Here is a 22,110-nt window from a genome sequence, read left to right as displayed (position 1 = left end):
TTTCCAAAGCTTTAAGTGCACAAAAAATAAGCACAAACTTACTTAAAAAGATGAAAAAGTCTTAGAAACGTAAATGTATGGATAAAAAGTAAGGCTATTAATGTTTCTTATACGATATATGGAGAAAATCAATAATCTATGTATCTACGCATAATCAATAATCTATGTATGTATGCATAATCAATAATCTAGTATATATTGGAGAAAATTATAAGTCTATAACACAGAAAATGAGGGGGGAAGGAAAATTGTTATGATTATTCTTAACAGGAAATGCATCCTAATTTGGTAATAGAAAATATTTATTTAATCAACAATGAAATAACATACAGAAATACTTTAACAGTAATGCACAATTCTGAGTTGATTGCTGAAAAATCAGCCTGTCATTTACTAAAATATTGTTTCTTATTTTCTTTCTCTTTTAGTGAATGCACCAAAAATAATGTATGTACACTGGCGTGCAAAACTTAAGCAACAGGTGTTCATTTTGCCATAACTACATCAGAAATCATCTGACACACACAAAATTCAGAATTAAGAGACAGCATTTTGTATTTAAACACTGACAAAAGCATAGTTGCGCAAAAATGAATACCAGTATGGAATCAAACACCAAAAGACTTAATTGAACTCACAGTATCGTTATGCAAGATTGTCTGTACAAGAGAAAGAACAAGAAGCAGATGTTCCTTAGTATGGGATATGCCCTGCCCTTACTGCAATGGTTGCTTCTCACAGTCTCTCCATACTCACCACCAGATTGCCCAACAGATCTTGAAATAAGAGTGCCTATTTCTCAATCAGCATCTGTTTCCGTTGTTGGGTGTTCCCCGGAGCATGTAATCATGCCGCAAGGCATCTCCCCAAAACGTTACACACATGTTCTTCTGATGTTGCTTCTTACCAGAGTAAATATTTTAACAGTTCAGAGATTTAGTACATTTTAAAATATCACATATCGTTCATGATTTATTTTTTTATTGTACTATAAAAATTCTAGTTGCAACCTAGAAGGGGAATTAAAGTTTTAAATTTTGTGTGATTTAAATCAGGAAAGTACGCTGGCCAATCCATTCAAAGGATATCTTCACTTACCAGTAGCTACTGAACAACAGGAGTCCAGTGTGGCCATGGACTGTCATCCATAAAAACGAAATCTGTTCCAACTGCACCTCGGAACACTCACACATGGGGAAGGATCATCTCCTGACAACAGCAATCTCCAGTTACAGAACCTCTACTCAAAATGGAGTAAATGGAGTTCTATCCGCCGGTTCAGTATAATGCCTCCCAAATGATAACTCCATTACAGCCGTAATGGTCTCTTTCTGTGATGTTACTGGGATGAAATCGTGTCCTGACCTTTCTCCAAATCAGCTGGTGTTCAGAATCGCTTGTAGCACTAAAACGACTCTCATCCGTAAAGAGGACATGACTCCATTGATAAGATGTCCAGTTTTTGTGTTCCTTGCTACCGTGTGGTGGCACCAATGGCCAACTTTCAAAGAGATGCAGCGTTCAGGATGGCAAGCGAGTAGGTCACCTTTGTGAAGTCGTCTGGACACACTAAACCATGACACTTGTTGCCACGTTGCTGTACACAGTTGCTGAGCTATGGCGCTTCCTGACTGGTTTTAGGCTCTTTTCGCCTGCAGGACGATATATTGATCATCCACTGCAGTTATTTTCCTGGGGCAGCCACCACCAACCTTTCTATCAGTTGTAACTATGGTTTGGAAGGCTTTCCAAGTGCGAGAAATGACACTTTTGTTGATTTCGAACTCTTCAGGTGCACTGGTTATACTACGCTCCTCCTCCAGCTTTCTGATCATTCTCCCACATATGAAGTCACCCAGATGATTTTTTCTAGCCATATTTCATGAAAGACCTCATCTGTACTTGAAATGAATGTCTTTAATTGTGTCTCTGACCTTCCTTTTATTTTAGTCTTGAGTTGAGCACACCGAACACATGCATTTTGCGTACACTCACGTCGCCTGTGATGTTTGTTCCTGACATTTGCATACAACTGAATTGCATGTTCATTGTATTGATCCCAAGAACACCTTTTCTGCAATTTCATGGCTACCTGATTAAAATTTACATTGTTGCTTAATTTTTGCACACCAGTGTAATAATATCAAAATGTTAGTACAGTACAGACTTTAAAATAATAATAACAATTAATTAATTAACCCCTTTCTTTAATTCTGATGCTGCTTCTTACCAGAGTAAATATTTTAATAGTTCAGAGATTTTGTACATTTTAAAATATCTCATATTGTTCATGATTTATTTTTTTATTGTACTATGAAAATTCTAGTTGCAACCTAGAAGAGGAATTAAAGTTTTAAGTATTTTTTTAAATATACTATAACTCTCATAACATATTTAGAAACACAATTTCATGGTTCAAGAATAGTTTTGTCTAAATGTTAAAAAAAATAATAATAATTAATAAATTTTTAGCAAAATTCTTCTTAAAACATGATAAACAATATAAAAGTCTATTTTCATACAAGAATTGCAAAGCTTAAATGGATTTGAATAAATAAGAAATAATTTTAAAATGAACAATAAAAAAGTAATTGTTTAAAATATTTAGCAGATCTAAAGTATGAGAGATAAAAGGTAGGCAGTATTTCTAAATTATTTAGAATTTTTAAAATAACATTTGATAAAATTTTACTATAAACTAGCACTAATTCATTTACAAAGTCTCACAGAATAGCCTTTTCCATTTTGAAGGAGTAAAAAAAAAGTTTTTTGCAAATGATTTCATTAACCTCACAAAAGTACAATATTTTTAAAATATTTCTTATTTTCATGCAATGATTGATATACATGAATTTTTAGTTATATAAATTTGTTCAAAATAAGGAAAAATTATAATTTTTTACAAATTTATTAACACTGAATATTTTTTATTTGCAAATTTGAAATCTACATTGGACAAATGATGACTTAAATTCTTTATCACAATCCAGATCCACCTTTACATGGTGGAGAAGTTTTCTGTTCAATTTTGTCTTTAATCTCAGTAGTAGCTATAGCCTGAAAAAGAAAACAAATTTTTTAATAAATTATTTTTAGAAAATATTTAAATGATAAATCTTAATCTGCTAGCCATACTGCATTTTACCGAGTGAAACTTGCATGTTAGCATTCAAGGACATTAACTGATGTGTTCAAAAGCAATTTGCTGAATGAAAAATATATTAATGCAGGATAAAAGGAATCATTTGCATTTAGTAATTTCAACATTTAAAGGCAATACTGATCTGTTGCTGCATAAAAAAGATGTCAGTACTTTTTTTTAAATGTTCTCTTCTGTATTTCATGGAAACAATTCCAATGATGCAGATCAGGTTTTCAAATTTTTAGAGGTTTATTCCAAATCATGCTAAGACTGCAACATCCTCTAATGACCAGTCACTGTATTATTGGTTAAACACAATTACTAAGTAATTGCATGGACCTTTCCAAACAAAAGTTACTACAGCAGTAGGAATATTGCTATCTACCAGTTGTCAGAGGCTAATGCTTTAAAATCGAATGACTATGCCCTAACACAAGTTTGTATCCATTTGAACTTTAAAAAGCAAGATCAAAGTGATGTTATTAGCATGTGATTTACAGAGAAATGTAATGGTTCAAAGCATTTTTCATAAATGAGTCAAGATTAACTTGGGATTTAGGCAATAAGCATGTAAATGACTGAAGGAAACATGTAACAACCAGCCCAACAGCAATGTTGAATACCATGCCATGTGATATTCGCCACAGATAATAGCCAATATCTTGCTGCTATGATGAAACTGTTAGTTCACTTTTTTAAGTATACTATGCACAGTGTTGCTAATCACATTCATCAAAGCATCTCTTTCCAGATCAACTTATTTTTGACTGACAGTCATGTGCTTCATTTTCACTACTTAATTTCCTATCTTTGTTCCTTTTCTTCAACACTCTCAATTAGATTACATTTATGAGAATGATGTTAAAATGAGAATGAACACAATATACACAGTAATAATGAACTGTATTCCAACTACCAGCAAAGCAATAATCCTTTTTTTTTTTTTTTTTTTTTTTTTTTTTTTTTTTTTTGTCAAGCTTAAAAGATGTAAAAATCACTGTATAATAACTATTAAATCAAGACAAACTACTGCTGAATTTCTAATACTGTTACAGTCAAAAGTCGTTAATCCGGACTCGTCGGGACTTAGGCGATTCCGGATTATCGATTTTTCTGGATTATAGATCATCAGTTTAAATCTCGTAAGATGGCATGCAGAAATTATAAAATTAAAAATATGAAACCGTAATTTACGAAATAAAGAACAATTATGATCTAAAGGGTATCAAAGTTTACAAAAAAAAAGCTTAATATTTATTTGTTTACTTTATTAAACATTTCTTTCAATGTAAGTTGTTTAAGTTGCTTCGTTTTTTTATGTGATAATACATTCTCTTTAATTCTATAAACAGACATAATTTCTTGTTCAGTTACAAAGTTCCGCCGTTCAAGTCCTATAATTGCTGTGTCGAGAATACCGACTAATTTGTCAATCAAAAGTTTCTCGTTTTCAATAACCTCTGTTACTTTCTTTGCTATCAGAAGCGAATTATAATAACGAGGAATTTGATTTAAATCATATCAAAGATGGAGTACATCGATATGAAATACGACATTTAGTAAGGAATTATAAGCCAAATAAAATAAAAAATCTGCCCTGAAGATAAGGATAGTGCTGACAGATCAACTTCCAATTCATTGCGCACCGCGGCATTAAAGATAAACAAAGTTTAGATAAACAAACGTTAAAGTTTAGATAAACAAAGGATATGCCTCTATCCATTTTTTGCAGCAATTCCACTTTTTGTTTAATGGACTTCGAAACATACTTTCACTTTGTAGATCCTTTACATATTAGTAAATATATATCAGAAATTCTATTTGACATAATCGAAATTTCAAGCTTACCTTTATAAAATTGCTCTAACAGTCTGCAAAAAATAATAAGCCGAACCCAATTTGAAGATTAAGGAACAACGCAATCTGCAACATTAACTGAATTAGATAATTTTAGCTTAGCTTATACCGTCTGTTATATATTAAACGCGCATTCGTAAACGTTTTTTTGCGCACGTGCATATTCGCAGCCGTAAAGGTCTTACGCACATGTGTCAATGCGACGCATGCGCAGAAAGTTTGTAGCTTTGAGGTCCGGATTATAGATCATTCCGAATTATGGGTGTCTGAATTAACGACTTTTGACTGTATATACTTTCTAAACTAAGAGGCATTAAAACTATTATAATATACTTTTTTGAAATTATAACACTTTTCACAATCAAAAATAACTTCAAAAAGTAAGTTGTAACTTTACAACAGATTAATGTGCAACAAATAGGCATAACATTTAAAAATATCTTAACTGTTTTTTTAATGTATTGTTTTAAAATCAATATTAGTTCAAACTTCACAGTTTTATGGCTTCACAAATAAATATAAATAAATATCTAAATATTTGTTAAATCATTAACTAACAGTTTCAAAATTTATGTTGATTTGTTAAAAAAAAAACTTTATAATATATACATACGAATACTTCAAAAACACAAGCAAAAAGTTCAAAATCCTTACATCTATTGATAATGCATGAATAGGGCCTTTCAGTTCCTCTTGAAGAGCTTCATTTACAAGTCGATGCCGCTTTAAACAGAAAGATATAAAACTTAAGTCATTAAAAAGAATATAGTTTTTAGATTTAAATTTTGTTTATATAGTTCTGTGGTTTAAAAATGCAGCATGGTTTCTATTTTTCAGTCAAATACTAATGTTGCATTAAAAATTGTGAAAGGACAGCAAAAAATAATACAACTCATTTCTTCATAATACACTTCAGCTCTTACAAAACATTTCTTAACCCTTCGATTACTATTGGCGCATATATGCACCCAGAAAAAAAACATCAGTGTATCTGTGTAGCTATGTGTGCATATGTGCATCCGGAGCAAGGCATCAGTGTAAACTATGGAAGAAAATGCATGCTTAGCAAAGGCTTTGGCTGTTTACTGACGTCTCATGTGTATGTTCGGAAACTATTTATATCATATATGTCCAACACTCACAGAAACTTCATATCTTGTCCGTTGCCTAGCAATGAGAAAAAAATTAAATCTCATTTGTCAGTCATTCTGAGGCCACACATCCCTCACACAAAGCACTTGAACTTAGAGCAGTTAGCAGTCAAATGGTTAAAAACTATTTCATTCCATTCTAAGGATTTCTTCAATACATAACTGATTGCAAACAAAATATTTTAGAGATCATGACATTAAAGGCAAGAAATTTAGTCCTAGATTAAAGTGAAGATTTTAAAAATTACAAATTAATAATTACACCTTATATTGCGAATCAAATAAAAATGTTATAAAAAAAAGTTGAAGGTGCCAACAAACTATTAAAGGTCTCTCTAAAATATAATCATGGAGAATCAATTTTGACTGCCTTTGACTAGACTGCAATCTTAAATAAATTGCTGTATAAATTAAAAATAGGTAATTAGAGACTGAACTTTTTAAAAAAAGTATATATATATATATATATATATATATATGTGTGTGTGTGTGTGTGTGTGTGTGTGTGTATGTGAGATATAATTTTCATTAATACAGACTATGTTGCAGACAATATATTCAAATAATAACAACAAATAAAATACATTTATACATAATGCATCATGGAAAGATACATATATTAATGATTTGTCAGTACATCACTGAAGGCGTAACTGACAGATATATTGGCAACAGATTTTAATATAAGAACAACTTCCAAGTTTTTTCCTTCTCCTCATAACAAATCAAAATTAACAGTTTCTGACTGATTCGAAGCCACTAATGACTTAAAATAAATTCAGAAAAATATATGGGTGAGTAATACATGAACTGTTTCCAAAAGAAAAGCTAATTATTGATTATCAAGGATGGCATCTTGAAAACATTTGTTTGTGTGAATGGAATGTTTCACAGTGAAAAAGGTGTTCTAATCAATAAATGTAAAAATTCTAATCAATAAATATAAAAATTTTTTATTAAATTTTATTTATGTAAAAATTCTTTCTAAATTAATATAATGTTATTTATATAACATTATATTAATTATCTATCTAATTTAATATAATGTTATTTATATAACATTATATTAAATTAGATAGAAATTTGCATAACTAAACAGTGCCTTCAGCCTTTATAGAGAGGACTTTAAATCAATGAAAAGTCCAAATTATCTTCAGATTCCTTTACACATGAAAGATAAGGCATACTTTATAACAAAGCATACTAATACTTTCTTCTCAGCTAAGTAGCAAGTACAGGATTTTATTTTACACACCAAGAAACACAAAAATATCCACATAGTCAGCCATTCTACCACCAGAAGTTGAAGCTGAGATGTAACATAATGGTTTTATCCATGTGAGAAATGGTTAACATCTACATGAAAAATATAAAAGGTATATACAAGACGCATATAAATCATTGCTGAAACTTCCAAAATTCATCAAAAATTCTTTTGACCTAAAAAAGAGATTTGTATGTAACTTGTCACATATTAATGAACACTTCATATAATGATTTTTTTATTATTATTATTTGCAATTTTTTAATTACTATTATTTCTGTATTTCTTTTAGTTTTTACACAAAATGAAGTTAGTATAGGGTCTTCTGCCTCTACTAATTGCATTTTACGTGCATTAAAAAAACTACAATAAAATGAAAGGAATTTGCAAATAGTATACTAGTCAACACTCTAAACTTTTTCATATGCTAAATAGTCACAGAGTGATATGGGCTTGAATATTCATGATACTCAGGATAACCATTTTAAAAATATTGGTATTGTACCATATATATAATTTATTCTTATTGCATTTTATATATAATTTATTCTATTATTATTCTTTGCTGAAATATCAATCATACCTAATCCTACTCTGATGTTTTGTATGAATGCATGCTACAACAACTAACTGATTCTAAAGTATTATTTAATTTTTAGCACAACAGGGTACATTTTATTGGGGTCTCAATTCAAAAAGTTTCTGCTTTTAAAATTTCTTTTTATTTATGTATTTATTATTTGACTACAATGAAGCGCTTAATAGCTAGCCTAAATTTTCTGAACTGGAAGTTTGAATGCAATACTTACTGCCTACCTTGATCTCCTGGCATGCACAATTTCACATCACTAGCTTTACTTGTTGAAGAGTTATTAAACTAAAAGGTTTGCTATGCCTTGTGAAGCACTCTGCATGTATATACTAGCTTGGAAACAGTATAATGAAATATACTTAAAAAAAATAAAGTTAATATCTCACACACACTGAGGTAGAAAGGCCCATTCCGGGGGGGGGGGATACAGCACCTGCATGCAAGTTTTTTTGTGTGCCCCTATACAATTTTAAATATATAATTTAATAATTTACTTTGTCCTTTTTTATCACCTTTCAGGCAATAAATCATTGGATAATGTGTTTGTCCTTGTACAGGTAACTTCCATTTTAAGGATAATGACTGCATTTCGTGAGGCATGTGGGGCATATGCTGCATACCTGCCAGGAATGGGCATGGATGCCAATTATTTGAAATGCAATCCTCTTGCATTAATGTATGACCTAATAATAAAACAAGACTTTTGAGACTTTCTTTTGAGTAAGTCTTAAGCAATAAATATTGCAGTTATTTGGATTTCTTTGATGCTAGGTGGGAGTGGGAACAAAAAGAAATTTTCTTTCGAAAAGACATTTTACTTTAAGGGGTGAGAAAGTAGTTATGCAGAGACAAATCTGGAGAACTGTTATATGGTTTAGCATATACACTTATTTTAAGCATTTATTATACTATCCAGAATTTGCTATATATATATTGATTAATATGAAGGTATATTATTTTGTCCTACAGATGTGATAATTGTTTAAATGCACTTAAGTTTCCAACTATCTGCTTTACAGTCATTTTTAAAAACAGTGCATTCTCATTATTTAATTAAAACATTGTATGACAGACACATTGTATTACATTGTATTCATTGTAACATTGTATTAACATGTATGTAAACATTGTATTAATTGTATGACAGAAACATGCAGCCACACAGAATGATATATTCAAAATATTTCTTAATTCAGAATTGCTGGCCTTTTTATAGAAAAGTTCAAATAAAAAGTTTTTTTAAAACCAAAAACACTAAACAGCAACTCTTGACACAGTAAATGTATATATCTTTTAATGAACTATGAACACAGATGTACTTGAAAACATTATGTAACAACATATGTCTGATCAGTATACTGATAGATATAAATATGTGATTAATTTGCAATAAATGTATTATTGTTTCAATAAACCATGGCACTAAAATTACATTTATTTATCAGTTTATCCTGGTAATTATAAAGTTGAAAATTTGTTTGGATGTTTTTTTCCTCAACCTCAAGAACAGTAATTAAAGGATTTATTCAAAATGCTGCATGTCTAAGTAGGCAATGGATTTATTTAGCACACAGGCATCTTAAGTTTTAATCTTTTTCTCAAAGGATGCCTAATAATCTGTACAAACAAATCTATTACAAACATTTATTCTGTATAATGATATCAATTATCCCATGTGTTTTTTAAACTTATTTTAAAACAATGCTAAAATAATACAAAACATAAGCAATAGAAATAGTACTTAAAGAATAGCAGATAGCAAAATATAAAATATGTATTTTAAATTACTCTGTGACTTATTTGCAACAGGAATTTGAAAGAAGCTTGACAACAACTGGAAGTCGGAAAGAGTACTTTAAAATCTTAAAATTTAAAGGAACTTGAAGAAAATTATGAAAGTTATTATTTTAAGCATATTTTAGTTTTGTTTCTGCCACTTTACACTCACAGCTACCCAAGCAAAGCTGGCCAACACAGCAAGTTAATTTATAAAGCATTTATTTTCAAATTTAAACAATGATCCCTTGAGTTAAATTCAATTATACACTTTTATTAGATTTTGAATCAAAACAGTAATTCTTTCACCTTAATTTTAATGACAATCATCATAAAATAAAATATAATCAATATTGATCATTAAGAACATTTCTGTATGCAGAAAACCTTTTTTCAATCCAGCTTAAGAAACATGACAATGTTATAATAGAAAAAGTTACAATTAACAATGAATCTATTTAAATAATTTCTTTTAAGTGATATTCATAGCTTTAATCAGTATTTAAGCATTTTCGTTGTTGACCATGAAAGTTAATAGAGATCCTACCAAAACTGTGCAATGATTTCAGCAGAAGTTTGAAGGAACACACTGTTCTTTATTCAGTTAAAAAATAACAGACTGGTCTTTAATTAGATAATCAACTGATACAAGTAAAGAATAGGGTATATAGAAACTTTAATATTTATTAGCTCAAATTCTAAGATTAGTTGACAAAGAAATTCATTAAAACTAGAATCAACTGGCAGTTAAAAATTCATAAAAGAATATAAAATAGCAAAATTGCCACCTTCTTTATATGAACTTGATACCGCATAAATTCACTCAATTACAAATCTAAGTGGTGTTGCACTTTTTAGTAATATTTAATTGTGCAATTTTTAAAAATGCCACATTCTTTTAATATTTTGAGCATGCATATCATATAACCAGTCCCACAACTTTGAAAATATTCCACTGCTTGCTGTTCTGGAGAAGGCAGGTCTCAAATTTTAATACTTTTTTCAAATTACAAGGGGGGAAAGCAGCAGCAGTTGATTTATAATTTACTTAAAAACCTAGCCCGGCTTACTGAAGATCAGGGTTACATAAAACTAAAGTCAGGTTCTGAAGACTATGTTGTGATGTCACATTTATTCATTACTAGAGATAAATTACACTGTTTCGCAACACTATCATAAACAGTAAGCAGCAAAATGCATAAGTACTCTTTAATCTCAGAGTTAAAATCAAAAATACTTTAGTTAATTTTTGTACTACGAGAGCTTTTTGTTTTAAGTTTAGATAAAAAATTAATCTATTAAAAATGTCAGCATGTGCACATGCTTATATATTTCTTCATTCATGATTATAAAGCCTCTCACAGTTCCATCTTTCAGCATTAAAACGTTAAAAATTGTTCTCTTTAAATTTCATTACTATACATCAAAGCCATACTGAAGGATTTGTCACCTGGAACAAACTTCAAAATTGCATCTTTCAAATACTTTTCATCACTTTAATATTTAATATTTCGATTCCTTTTTTCCCTATTTATTTGATGCAAGTGTCTCAATTAACATAGCTCTGTTCAAACTATTACATTTTAGAATAAAATACAGTACAAAGTCCGTAATCCGGACTCGTCGGGACTTCGGTGATTCCGTATAAGGGTTTTTTCCAAATTATAGATCATCAATTTAAATCTGGTAAGATGGCATGCAGAAATTATACATTTAAAAATATGAAACCGTAATTTATGAAATAAAGAGCAATTATGTTCTAAAGGGTATCAAAATTTACAAAAAAAAAGCTTAATATTTATTTGTTTACCTTATTAAACATTTCTTTCAATGTAAGTTGTTTAAGTTGCTTCGTTTTTTGTGCTAATACTTTTTCTTTATAAACAGACATAATTTCTTGTTCAGTTACAAAGTTCCACTGTACAAGTCCCGTAATTGCTGTGTCGAGAATACCGACTAATTTGTCAATCGAATTTTTTTGTTTTCAATAACCTCTCTGCCACTTTCTATCAGAAGCGCACATGGGTAAACGCTTTACGCGCATGCGTAAGTTTGTGGCTTTGAGGTCTGGATTATAGATCATTCCTGATTACAGACTTTGTACTGTAGATGTTATCAATTATCACATCAAAAACAAAAATTTCTTGCTTACAAATTTAAATGATGAGATATAATGAATGGTAACAAAGAAATTAATATAGTACAAAGTTTAATATTTCCGGTACTGTACCGGGTTTAAAAATGTATGAATGTATGTCAATGTGAAAAAAGGGGGACAGTTCTAGATCTCCCAGTCTACTGGACTGATTGACGAAATACAACTTGCGTTTTTCATATGCCGAAAGTGCGACTTAGGATATGTTTAGGATATATAGCATTATATAATACAGGTATTTTGACACGAAATTGGACTTTTTCTGAAATCACATTCCGATTATTTTCCATATTTTGATTCTATGACTTAAATTATGCCAAACTGCCAACTTTTGTAAAAATCACATTAAAATTAAAATTAATATTTTAAATTATATCCTATTATAGTTAAATATCCTTTTTTTTAACTTATTTAATTCTTCCTTTCAAATTTCGAAATTTAGGTTTGTTCCAAATAACATTCAACCATTTTTTACGATTTATTTTTAAAATACATATTTTTAAATAATTTCTATAAATTTTTCGAAAAAAAAACTTGAATTATAACCTATAAAATTTTTACCAATATCTTAAAGTAGATGTATTTCTAAGCATACCTGCAAAAAATTAAGAGATTTTTTATTCAAAATTTCCTAAGATATCCATGAATTTACATTTTGGCACGTTTTGAAGTTTGGCATATTCATTATAAGCCATAATAATGCCAAATATGGTTTATCCATTTTGTTAAAATTATTTCAATGTAATGAACACTGACCTTTTTTTCCTATCATGTACAATGAAAAAAAGGAAAAGAAAATAGGTTGCTATAAATTAAGAAATTCACCAAGTGAATTATTTCGGCACAATTTTTCAATTTGTGCAAAAATAATTTTTTTAATTTCTCCATAAATTTCGCACCAAATTTTACAAAATTTAATATTCAGGCAAATTTTGAGTCATAGAATCGAAATATGGAAAAAAAATGGCATGTCATTTCAGAAAAAGTCGAATTTTGTGTCAAAATACCTATATTAGAACAATGCTGTATACAAATCTAATACATATTCTAAGTCACACTGAATTTCGTCAATCAGCCAATAGAACAGAAGACATAGAATGGTCCTATTTCCCCCCCCCCTCCGCAGTGTGAATATATGTGTATATACATATATGCATACTTATGCTTATATGCATATATGCATACTTATGCATACATGAGCAGATACATACATACAGTTCTGAATCCAGTCCTGATAATACAACAGTACCATATTTTATCAACTTTTTAATAACATCAGAAAAACTTCCTACCTACCTGAACTAGAGATTTATTAATGAACAAAGGAGACACAACTGTAACTCTAACATGAGATGCTGAGCCTACAAGATAAATATTCACATAAATATAAATTTAAATTATCCAGTAATCTCAATTAAAAGTATACATTTAAGGAAAGCATTTAATCATTACACCCTTTAAATTAATATGTTACTCTTCAATACTTTTTTAATTAGAATAATATGTATACTTACAGCTTAAGCATAGGTTTCTTTTTAAAGCATAAGTTATTAAAGGTCTATTTTTAAGCATTAGCTTAAAAAGTCTATTTTTACTATTATTATCATTTTTATTATTAAAATGTATTTTAAAATCATGTTAAAGTAATAAAAACTGTAATTATGATATTTACTAAAGCTTCAGGCATTTGTATATGGTTTAACATTATAATCAGAAATTAATAACTATCACACATAAATAATACATGTCTGTATAATATACAGTTATTTATTAATAAATTTTATCTATTCTAATATTAACCAGATAAAGCTAATAATTAAAGAACCATAAATCTGCGGAAAATGAATATTTTATACCCAACATAATGAAGATATATTAGTTTAAAATGTGCCTTATTACATTATATCAATTCTATACATTCTGCATTCTATTCTAAATGCTCTGAGACTTATGCATATATAATACTTATGATTAGTGAAATATTATTTTGATATATGATTGCTCCCCATTTTTAAATAGAAATATATATGTCATAATTGTCATAATAAGAGCAAAGGAAATGATGGAACACTGTAGATGCGTGCTTAGATCCATATTGAAGAAGAATTTTGATTGCGTAGTATTTAAAGAACTTGGCAGTTTTAATTCCATTTTTATTTCCAATTGATATTTGTGGCCACAATCACTTGGCACTCAAGTCGTGCCTTTCCACAGAAGATTTACATTTTTGATATTGTTGGGATAGAAAGCAAGCCAGCAAAATTACATCTTAGCACAGTAGAGAGCAAAAGCTGAAGTGCGTACTTATGAAAGATGGAAGCACGCGAAGAGAAAAGTTTTGGTTTGCAATTCGGTGATTGGTCGTAAAGAGGCATCTGGTATTAACGGTTACGTAAGATCGCATGATTAATTTGAATGACGCAATGCAGAGAAGTTATTACGGTTTTAGAATAAAGAGGAAGAATTAATGTTTTATAGTTTAATCTATAATTTTGATTCATATATATATATATAAAGTGTAGCTTTACACTTTTTTCCTCCTCAAACGATGTCATTTTGTTTATGGTTTTCATGTTTAATCAAAGTTCATGAGTCAGATAGCAGCTAAAATCTCTTCTGGGTTTCAATATATTTATTATTTGTTTGCTTAAAATGATAATATTGTGTTCTTTCTTAGAAGTGTTATTATTACTTAATGTCAGTTCACTGTTGTAAATTTTAGCAAGGTCTTCCAGCCATTTTTTACCCAGCAATTTTCATGTTATTCACAGTTGCTTGTGTGTTTTATTATTGTTGAATATTTATGCTAATAATATTTATAGCATAAATACTCAACATTGTAACAAAATGTAATTAAAGTGATGAATGTAAATACAATTTATACCTATTTCTTTAACATATGAAGGTTATCAACACATTATTTGACATATTCAGCATTAGTAACAGACAATAAGAATGCATGTACATTTTACACTAGCATTTCCCCCTAAAACTAATAGTTTTACCTTTTTTTAATATGATAATAAATTATACAGAATTTTCCTAAAATTTATATTTTTATCTCTTTTTTATATGATAAAAAATTACATGAATTTTTGGTACTGATATATTATCCCAACTACCTTAGCAGGTGTTTCCAAATTTTCAAAATGTGTCACTCTAGCAACCATATACATAACCATGCTTATAACAGTTCTTCAGTCAAGCAACATAGCCACTTTAATATGCATTCTTTTTGTTGCATTCTAAGTTCAAATAATTTTTATACACACATCATGATATTTTTTGTCTTAAACTCAGTTTTAAAATCAGTGCTTGTGGGATTTGCCAGCAATGGAAGAAATTGAGGTAACATTTTTGCAGAAACATAGTATTTTGCTGCAAAAAAAGGTTAATGACAAGATCCTTTTGGCAGATAGACAACATGCAATGCCATGTGTATGGAATTCTCTGATATTTTTTAAGCAAAAACTGATTGATGCATACATGGAGAGAAACAGAACACAAGAAAACATTTTCACGAAATTGAAACTGAGGGTTTACTAAAACTGAAAATTTTTGAGAAAATGTGTTTTATTTTTCATGAGACGACATTTTTAAAAATTTTAATTTGCATTTTGAATTGCTAAAGTATGTTTTCTTTGATATGTTGATAATGTTTGCTCATTAGTGATAAATACATGTTTGGCACTCTTTAAAAAAATTATGAAAATAGCCAAATTGTGCCAAGATGTTTATGTTAATATGTAAGTACCAAATTTTTCTCCTAAAATTTATATTTTTACCTTTTCTGTAATTTAAAATTATATATATGTCTTTGATTTCCTCCCAATGTCAACATATCAATTAAAAATACATGGATATTTACATGCAAATACATACCTCTTGGTACATTATGTCTAGCACTTTCATTTACAACATCTAAATATTCTGGCTGAAAACAAAACAAAACAAAACAAAAAAAAATGTATACCAGATAATTAGCAAAATATATTATATTAGTAGATTGAAAAAATATCCTTAAAATAGAATTTACGTGGCTATTGAAAGAAAATTTCACAATTTAAAAAAATTTACATCAGATAATTAGCAAAATATATCATATCAGTAGATTAAAAAAATATCCTTAAAATAGAATTTACATGTTTATTAAAAGAAAATTTTACAACTTTTTTTTCATTCTAATTGAAATAATTACTAATCTTATAAAGTTTCACTTAATTTGGTAGTATAAACTCCTAACAGACTGTAAGCGAATTATCCCTGCAGCTGAAGATAACAATAGTCTTGAGAAAATTCAAACAAACCTTTTTATTACATCAGAACTGGAATATAAATACACAACTTGTACTTACAATTCAGCCAACCACTTGTGATGATATAATTTAAAATAACAGATGTTCAAATTTAAAATTAAGTTAGTAGTCAAAGACCATGCAATTCAGTTTAATGAGAAGTTAGCTCACAAATCTAACCTGCACAGGTATTAAAATATCGGCAAGTATAATACCTATTATATAAAATATTGGCAAGGCCGAAAACTACAAATCTTATCTGACCTAACAGCAACCTAGTAATGCAGGTTTGAGAGGCAAAACATGCTGTGAACTAAATGCTTACTGTCTCTTTCTACCTCATTTACATTCTGGTAGGCAAACAGAAATGAGAACTGACAGTAAAGGTACAAAACATTAATAAGTTAATAGAAATAATAAAACACTACAATCTTAAAAGAATATTATTTATTTTAATTGGTTCAAAATTAGCAAATTCCTTTCAATAGTAACACTTCAGTAAAAAAATAAAGCAAAAGTAAATAAAACAGAAATTAAAGTAAAACAGAAGTTTTAAAAAATAACAATTTAATTGTATGTCACTATATTATACATTAAAATAGTAATAACATTAAACATACTTTAAAAAACATACAAAATTTTGATACCTCTAATGCTTTATTGAGTTTTTGCTTAACTACATTTTCTATAAAATCCTATTGGGAAGAAAAAAAGACAAATTATAAAAGAATATATATAAAAATAAAAATTCTAATTATCAATTATTTTTAAAATATAATTACTTCTGCAGAGTGATTTGAGTATGATGCACTTTTTACAAGCCTTGTTAAACTATATACAATGGTACTTCTCTGGTAAATAACTGAAACTAAAAAATATATAATCAGCTTTGCAATTGCATTATTTCAGATAGTTTTAAAAAAAAGAAAATTAATAGATGCCTAAATGGTTCTTTTCCTATATGCAATGTGAATATGAGCTAGTTTCCAACAAAGAGTCCTCCATGAAGGCATCCCATCCCTTAGGCAGATAGTTTCTCTTGGGTATTGTCATTTTCAAATAACCAAACTTAATCAAACCACATAAATGGCTTTTAAAATAAATCAGTTTACTGACCATTTATGTAAAGAAAATCTTTCTAATCATGAAACTAAGTACGCAGTAGAATTACAGTAGATATACTCTTATTTTATACCTCTATACTCTTATTTCTCTACATCAAAGATATCACACCAGATGCTGAACAAAAGGCAGGTAGAATTCTTTCCCTTACCAGCTCGAAGGATTATGGAAGATTTTTTAGTGAAGCACTCAAAATGATGTTGTTTGAAAATTAAAAGTTTTTTTATTATTCAGATCAGCAAAAAGAAGGAAATTACAGTAATCTGAATCACTATTTCAAGCAGTTTCATACTTGAAGAAAGAAAGAAGTTAAGAAAGGGTGGCAAATCGATAAAAGAGGGTGAAAGTATTATGAATTGAACTGCTTATTGCTCAAAATTATCCAGTTGCTTCTAAACTGGTGTAAGAAATGTGATCTTTTGCAATAAATACATCATTTTGGCAGGCCTCAGAAGCTAACTTTATCCATGAAAAGGAGGTATTCTGCAAAAAAGGGAAATAATCTAAGGATTAATATCTCAAATTTTCCTGCTATGCTCAAAATGGATTATGATACATACTCAACAATACATAATTTTATCAAGAAAGTTGTTTTTAAAAGATGAACTGCAAGCAAGAAGCTCTCCATCAGCGAATAACAAAACAAAATGGGTACTCTTCTGTTATCGGGACTGGGATCAGAAACGTATGTATGTGTGTATATATGCACATGTATACACACACATATATGTACACAGACTTATATACAAGTGCATACATTACGTTCCTGAATTCGGTCCTAATAATAGAAGAGTACCACGAAATGACTTAAGTTTGAGAAGAAGTATGAGATCAAGCTTTGACTTTTCATTCCATAATTTAAAAAAAAATTCAAAATTTAATTACCTCAGTTCAGTGGAAAAGATATAGTTTGGCAAAATACAAATGAGTAAATGCCAACAGAACATTTATGCAGAAGTATAAAACACAATGCAGAAACAGATTATTACTGAGGAAACTCTGGGAAGTACGTAATCAGAGATTTAAAGCAAATGGGTCACTATACATATTTATATTTTAAAAGAAGGAATACAATTTTTTTCGGCCCGGGGGTCCATTTTAAAAAGAAAGTATACATAGAAATGCCAGAAACTGAAACTTCTATTGTTATTTACTTTTTAAGCAAGACAAAAGCCCATAGAGCAAAATCTTTTTAATTCAAAAATAAAAATTAATGGAATAATGCAGATACAGAGGACATTTTATCAGAAACTGGCTCATATTCACGAATTATGCTAAAAGATTTAGAGATGTTATAAGAATAAAAAGAAGTGAAATTAATGACTACAGAATTTTGAACTGCAGGATATCATTCTGATTGTTTACTACACAAATGATTTCATGTTCAATGATAATCAAAATCTTATCATAGTTAATTTGTTTTATATATTTAATTAAATAATATGACACGACTATGTATAATCTGCGTTATGTTTTATACCGTAAATTTTTGTAATTGTTACCATCAGTCTTGTCGAAATAATGTATTACTTGGTAGAATAAGGATATACCTTGAGTTTTACTACCTATTGTAAATGTTTACGTTAAACATAAATTTGTTAGTTCTGAAGCAAAGTAAGAATGAAATGTTCCAATGATGAAAGTGCAAAAATTTGTTTAAAAATCCTGTTGCCAATAGCCAAGGCAGAAGACGGGTTTTTCTACAATGATCTCGAAAATACATATTAAAAAACACAATATGATTTTTTAAAAAGTGCATAAATGCATGCTTCACGAACCAGGAAGTTTCAGAACGCTAAAGAGACTCATTTTCTTTACAGTTCTTAGCTTTTAAAATTGCTGCACACAAATAATGATAAAATTCTGCTTAATTTCAATCTCAAACGGCGAAGTCAACACAATTCTCGCAGAAGACCTTGTGGTGCACTGTCATAAGTAAGTCTTTGAACACAAAAATGCAAACAATAGCACAGTTTTCAATTTTTTTTTTTTTTTTTTTTTAATCAAAGAATTTGTAATTCTTTTACAAATTCTTTGTTTGAACAAGAATCAGTTAGACAGGCTTTACTGTCGGTACCATTCAGAAAAAGATAATATCTTTTCTCAACATTTCCTTGCCATCCCGTCGTCATGTGAAGCGTTACTACTTTGTACAATTTGTAATGAAAGCTAATAAATAAGTTTTTTCTCAGGAAGTTATAAATTATGGTTCATAACCTATAACCGCATTTTTAATATCAGTTAATGTCAGGAAAAGTACGCAAATGGATAGTTCCACTTATTCGATTAGTATTAATAGTTGCAGTCTTCAAACGTAGACTAGATTATTTAGATATGTCAAAGCTTAAGATTGCTATCTTTCTAAGGGGAGGATGCTCTGGTAGAGGACTGTCTAAAATGCATCGTATTTAAATTATATATGGGTAAAAACAGAATAAGCATCATACAGTCAGCTCGTTTGTCCGGATTTGAACTCGAGTCGATTACCAGCATTAACTATTCAGCCTGTTGTGAAATGAACTGAAGTAATAACTGGCGCGAGGCTCTGCTGTTCGTGACAAGGAGGTTAGAACTCGTTGGGTTCAAGGAGGTTAGAATAGCTATTCTAACCTCCTTGGTTGGGTTAGAATAGAAGGAGGGAGGGTTCGCAGTTTCCTCCACTATCGGGGAATGAAACTCCACGGAACAAGCGACGTCCATGTTTGTTACTTCAAAACATTGCAATACGGTAGTGAAACGTACGTGTTTGTAAGCTGTTCTATGCATGAATTTTCCAGTAAAAATATGTTAAATTTATAATGAAATGTTTCGCTATTGTTAGTTTTTTGTTTTAAAATTATAAAGATGATAACTGTAATTTACTAAGTACAGAAAATCATTAAGAAATATTTCGAAATCTAAATGCATGTGCATAACATTAAAGCCTTTACAAATTATGTTTCTGCATAATTTCAAGAATTTGTTTAGGTTTTATTAGCAACTTCTCTGGTATACTTTCCAATTGTTTCTTTAAGAAGTGATATTTCTGATTTATTCCCAATATTATTATAATTTATTAAAGAATCATTTTTACCTGAAATTAATAGCAGATAATTATCTAAAAAAATGGTAACATGTTGCTTTTTTTTTTAAATGAAAGTTTTAAATAGATTCTTTTCACAATCAACAACCTTATATCAACAAGAAAATAAATATTAATAAAATAAAGCAGATTTATGTGAATTCAATGATTTCAGTTTATGCGCGTTTCATATTTATGAATCTCAAAGAAATTACCTTGAATTAAGCTGAATTACAGAAATATACCTATATAAATTTTTGGATATATCTTTTCACATGTTCAGTTGTGTAAATATTTTACTTACGTTTGTCGCTATTCTGCCCAGAAATTTGTAAGCTTATGCAAAAAACATTTTAACAACAGAACAGTTTATCTTGATCAAATGCACAAATTATATTCGTAACAGTTCACAAAACTTAAGAATGAATAATAATTAATACATAAAGAAAAGCGTTGCTTTATTTAACACCTTTACAATTCATAAAAATAGTAACAATTGATTTCTTACGTTTCATGAAAATTATAAAACGAATTATCTAAGCGTTCAAATTATACAGCAAGCATATAATCCTAGCATATATCATTGTATGTTAAGGAACGAAGATACCAGCTGTAAGCAAAAGCATTAAAATGTATTGCATTTAACATGTTTCGATTATTATTAAGTCTTTTTTGTCACATCTGGAAAGAAAACAACATGACATTGTGACATTTTTTTAACATATTTATGAAATTACATAAAAAAAAAAAGAAAATACTTACGAGTGAACAGTAATCCCAGGAATATTTTTTGAAAATCTATTTGTGCATCCATATGCAATATAAGCAGACATGCTTCAAAAAGAAAAGGAAAAAAAATGTTACAATTACAGACTTCCTTGCACAAGTCACAGTGATAACAGTAACATGGCCGCCAAGCTTCACCGTTTGAGTTGAACCTTCCCTTCTTCTATTCTAACCTCCTTGGTTCGTGACGTCAGCCTGAGTGCTGAGTGTTTTCGAATGGTTTGCTTGTAGACGGAACGAAAGCTGATCTCAGAAGAGTGATACTGTTTTGATGAAAATAAAGAATGGCTTATTAAGAAATTTTTGTCTTTATTCATAATGCACCCAGCCTCGGGTAGAGGCAGCCCGCAAACGAACGAACTGTTTTAAATATATTTGATTTATATATTTTCTGTGTTCTTCGTAACACAGTGGTACCCTCGGCGGAACCGGGTGCTATGAAGTAGAATTTTCCGATTTTGAAACTTTTCATTTTGAATTTCGATTTTGAATATACTTTGAAGATGGATTTGATCGCTTTAAAGGCCAAAAGAAAAGGACTTAGAATTGCGTTTTCGCAAACCTCAAGGAAAACCGAAAGTGAATTAATTAAAGAAGTAAGAGATTTAAAAATACTTTCGATTTTGAAGTGTCAACTTTGTGATAAATTCCAGAGACTTGACGTATGCCAGAGTGCTATATCGCAGAAGATTTTGCAGACTGAAGATGGAGAAAAATTATTTAGTGATGATTTTCAAGAAGCGGAGGATTACCGAGGTAAGTTTCTAGAACAGTGTGCTCAAATAGATGCGGAAATACAATCCTCCTCTCTTTCAAGTAATTCCGAATCTAGGAAATTTAAATTGCCTAAAATTGAGCTTAAAAAATTCAGTGGTGAAGCTAAAGATTACCTGTCGTTTTGGAGTCGGT

The 22,110-nt window shown here is 29.5% G+C and overlaps 1 protein-coding gene across 1 annotated transcript; it reads right to left on the bottom strand.

Moving 5' to 3' along the window:
• Positions 1 to 284: 284 nt before the first annotated feature.
• LOC118200549 (uncharacterized) lies at positions 285 to 19,289 on the bottom strand. Its single transcript, XM_035372511.2, has 7 exons — positions 19,133 to 19,289; positions 17,015 to 17,100; positions 16,880 to 16,927; positions 15,820 to 15,871; positions 13,234 to 13,298; positions 5,654 to 5,722; positions 285 to 3,057 (listed from the first exon to the last, which is right to left on the bottom strand). Exons 1-7 carry the CDS (start codon positions 19,161 to 19,163, stop codon positions 2,980 to 2,982), a joined length of 429 nt encoding a protein of 142 aa, XP_035228402.1. The 5' UTR covers positions 19,164 to 19,289; the 3' UTR covers positions 285 to 2,979.
• Positions 19,290 to 22,110: the final 2,821 nt, after the last annotated feature.

Source organism: Stegodyphus dumicola, chromosome 2 (genome assembly GCF_044657685.1).
Source record: "Stegodyphus dumicola isolate Sdum_Otavi_A_Nest chromosome 2, ASM4465768v1".
Taxonomy (NCBI): Eukaryota; Metazoa; Arthropoda; class Arachnida; order Araneae; family Eresidae; genus Stegodyphus; species Stegodyphus dumicola.
This window is presented reverse-complemented; position numbering and strand designations above follow the sequence as displayed.

Bases quoted from the DNA above. Each gene is read 5' to 3' on its own strand.
- LOC118200549 (XM_035372511.2), bottom strand. From the start codon at position 19,163: ATGAGTCTCTTTAGCGTTCTGAAACTTCCTG. The intron at 13,299-15,819 runs GTATGTATTTGC...TTTATCTTGTAG, and splicing joins TAGACATAATGTACCAAGAG to GCTCAGCATCTCATGTTAGA. The intron at 5,723-13,233 runs GTAGGTAGGAAG...TTCTGTTTAAAG, and splicing joins TTAATAAATCTCTAGTTCAG to CGGCATCGACTTGTAAATGA.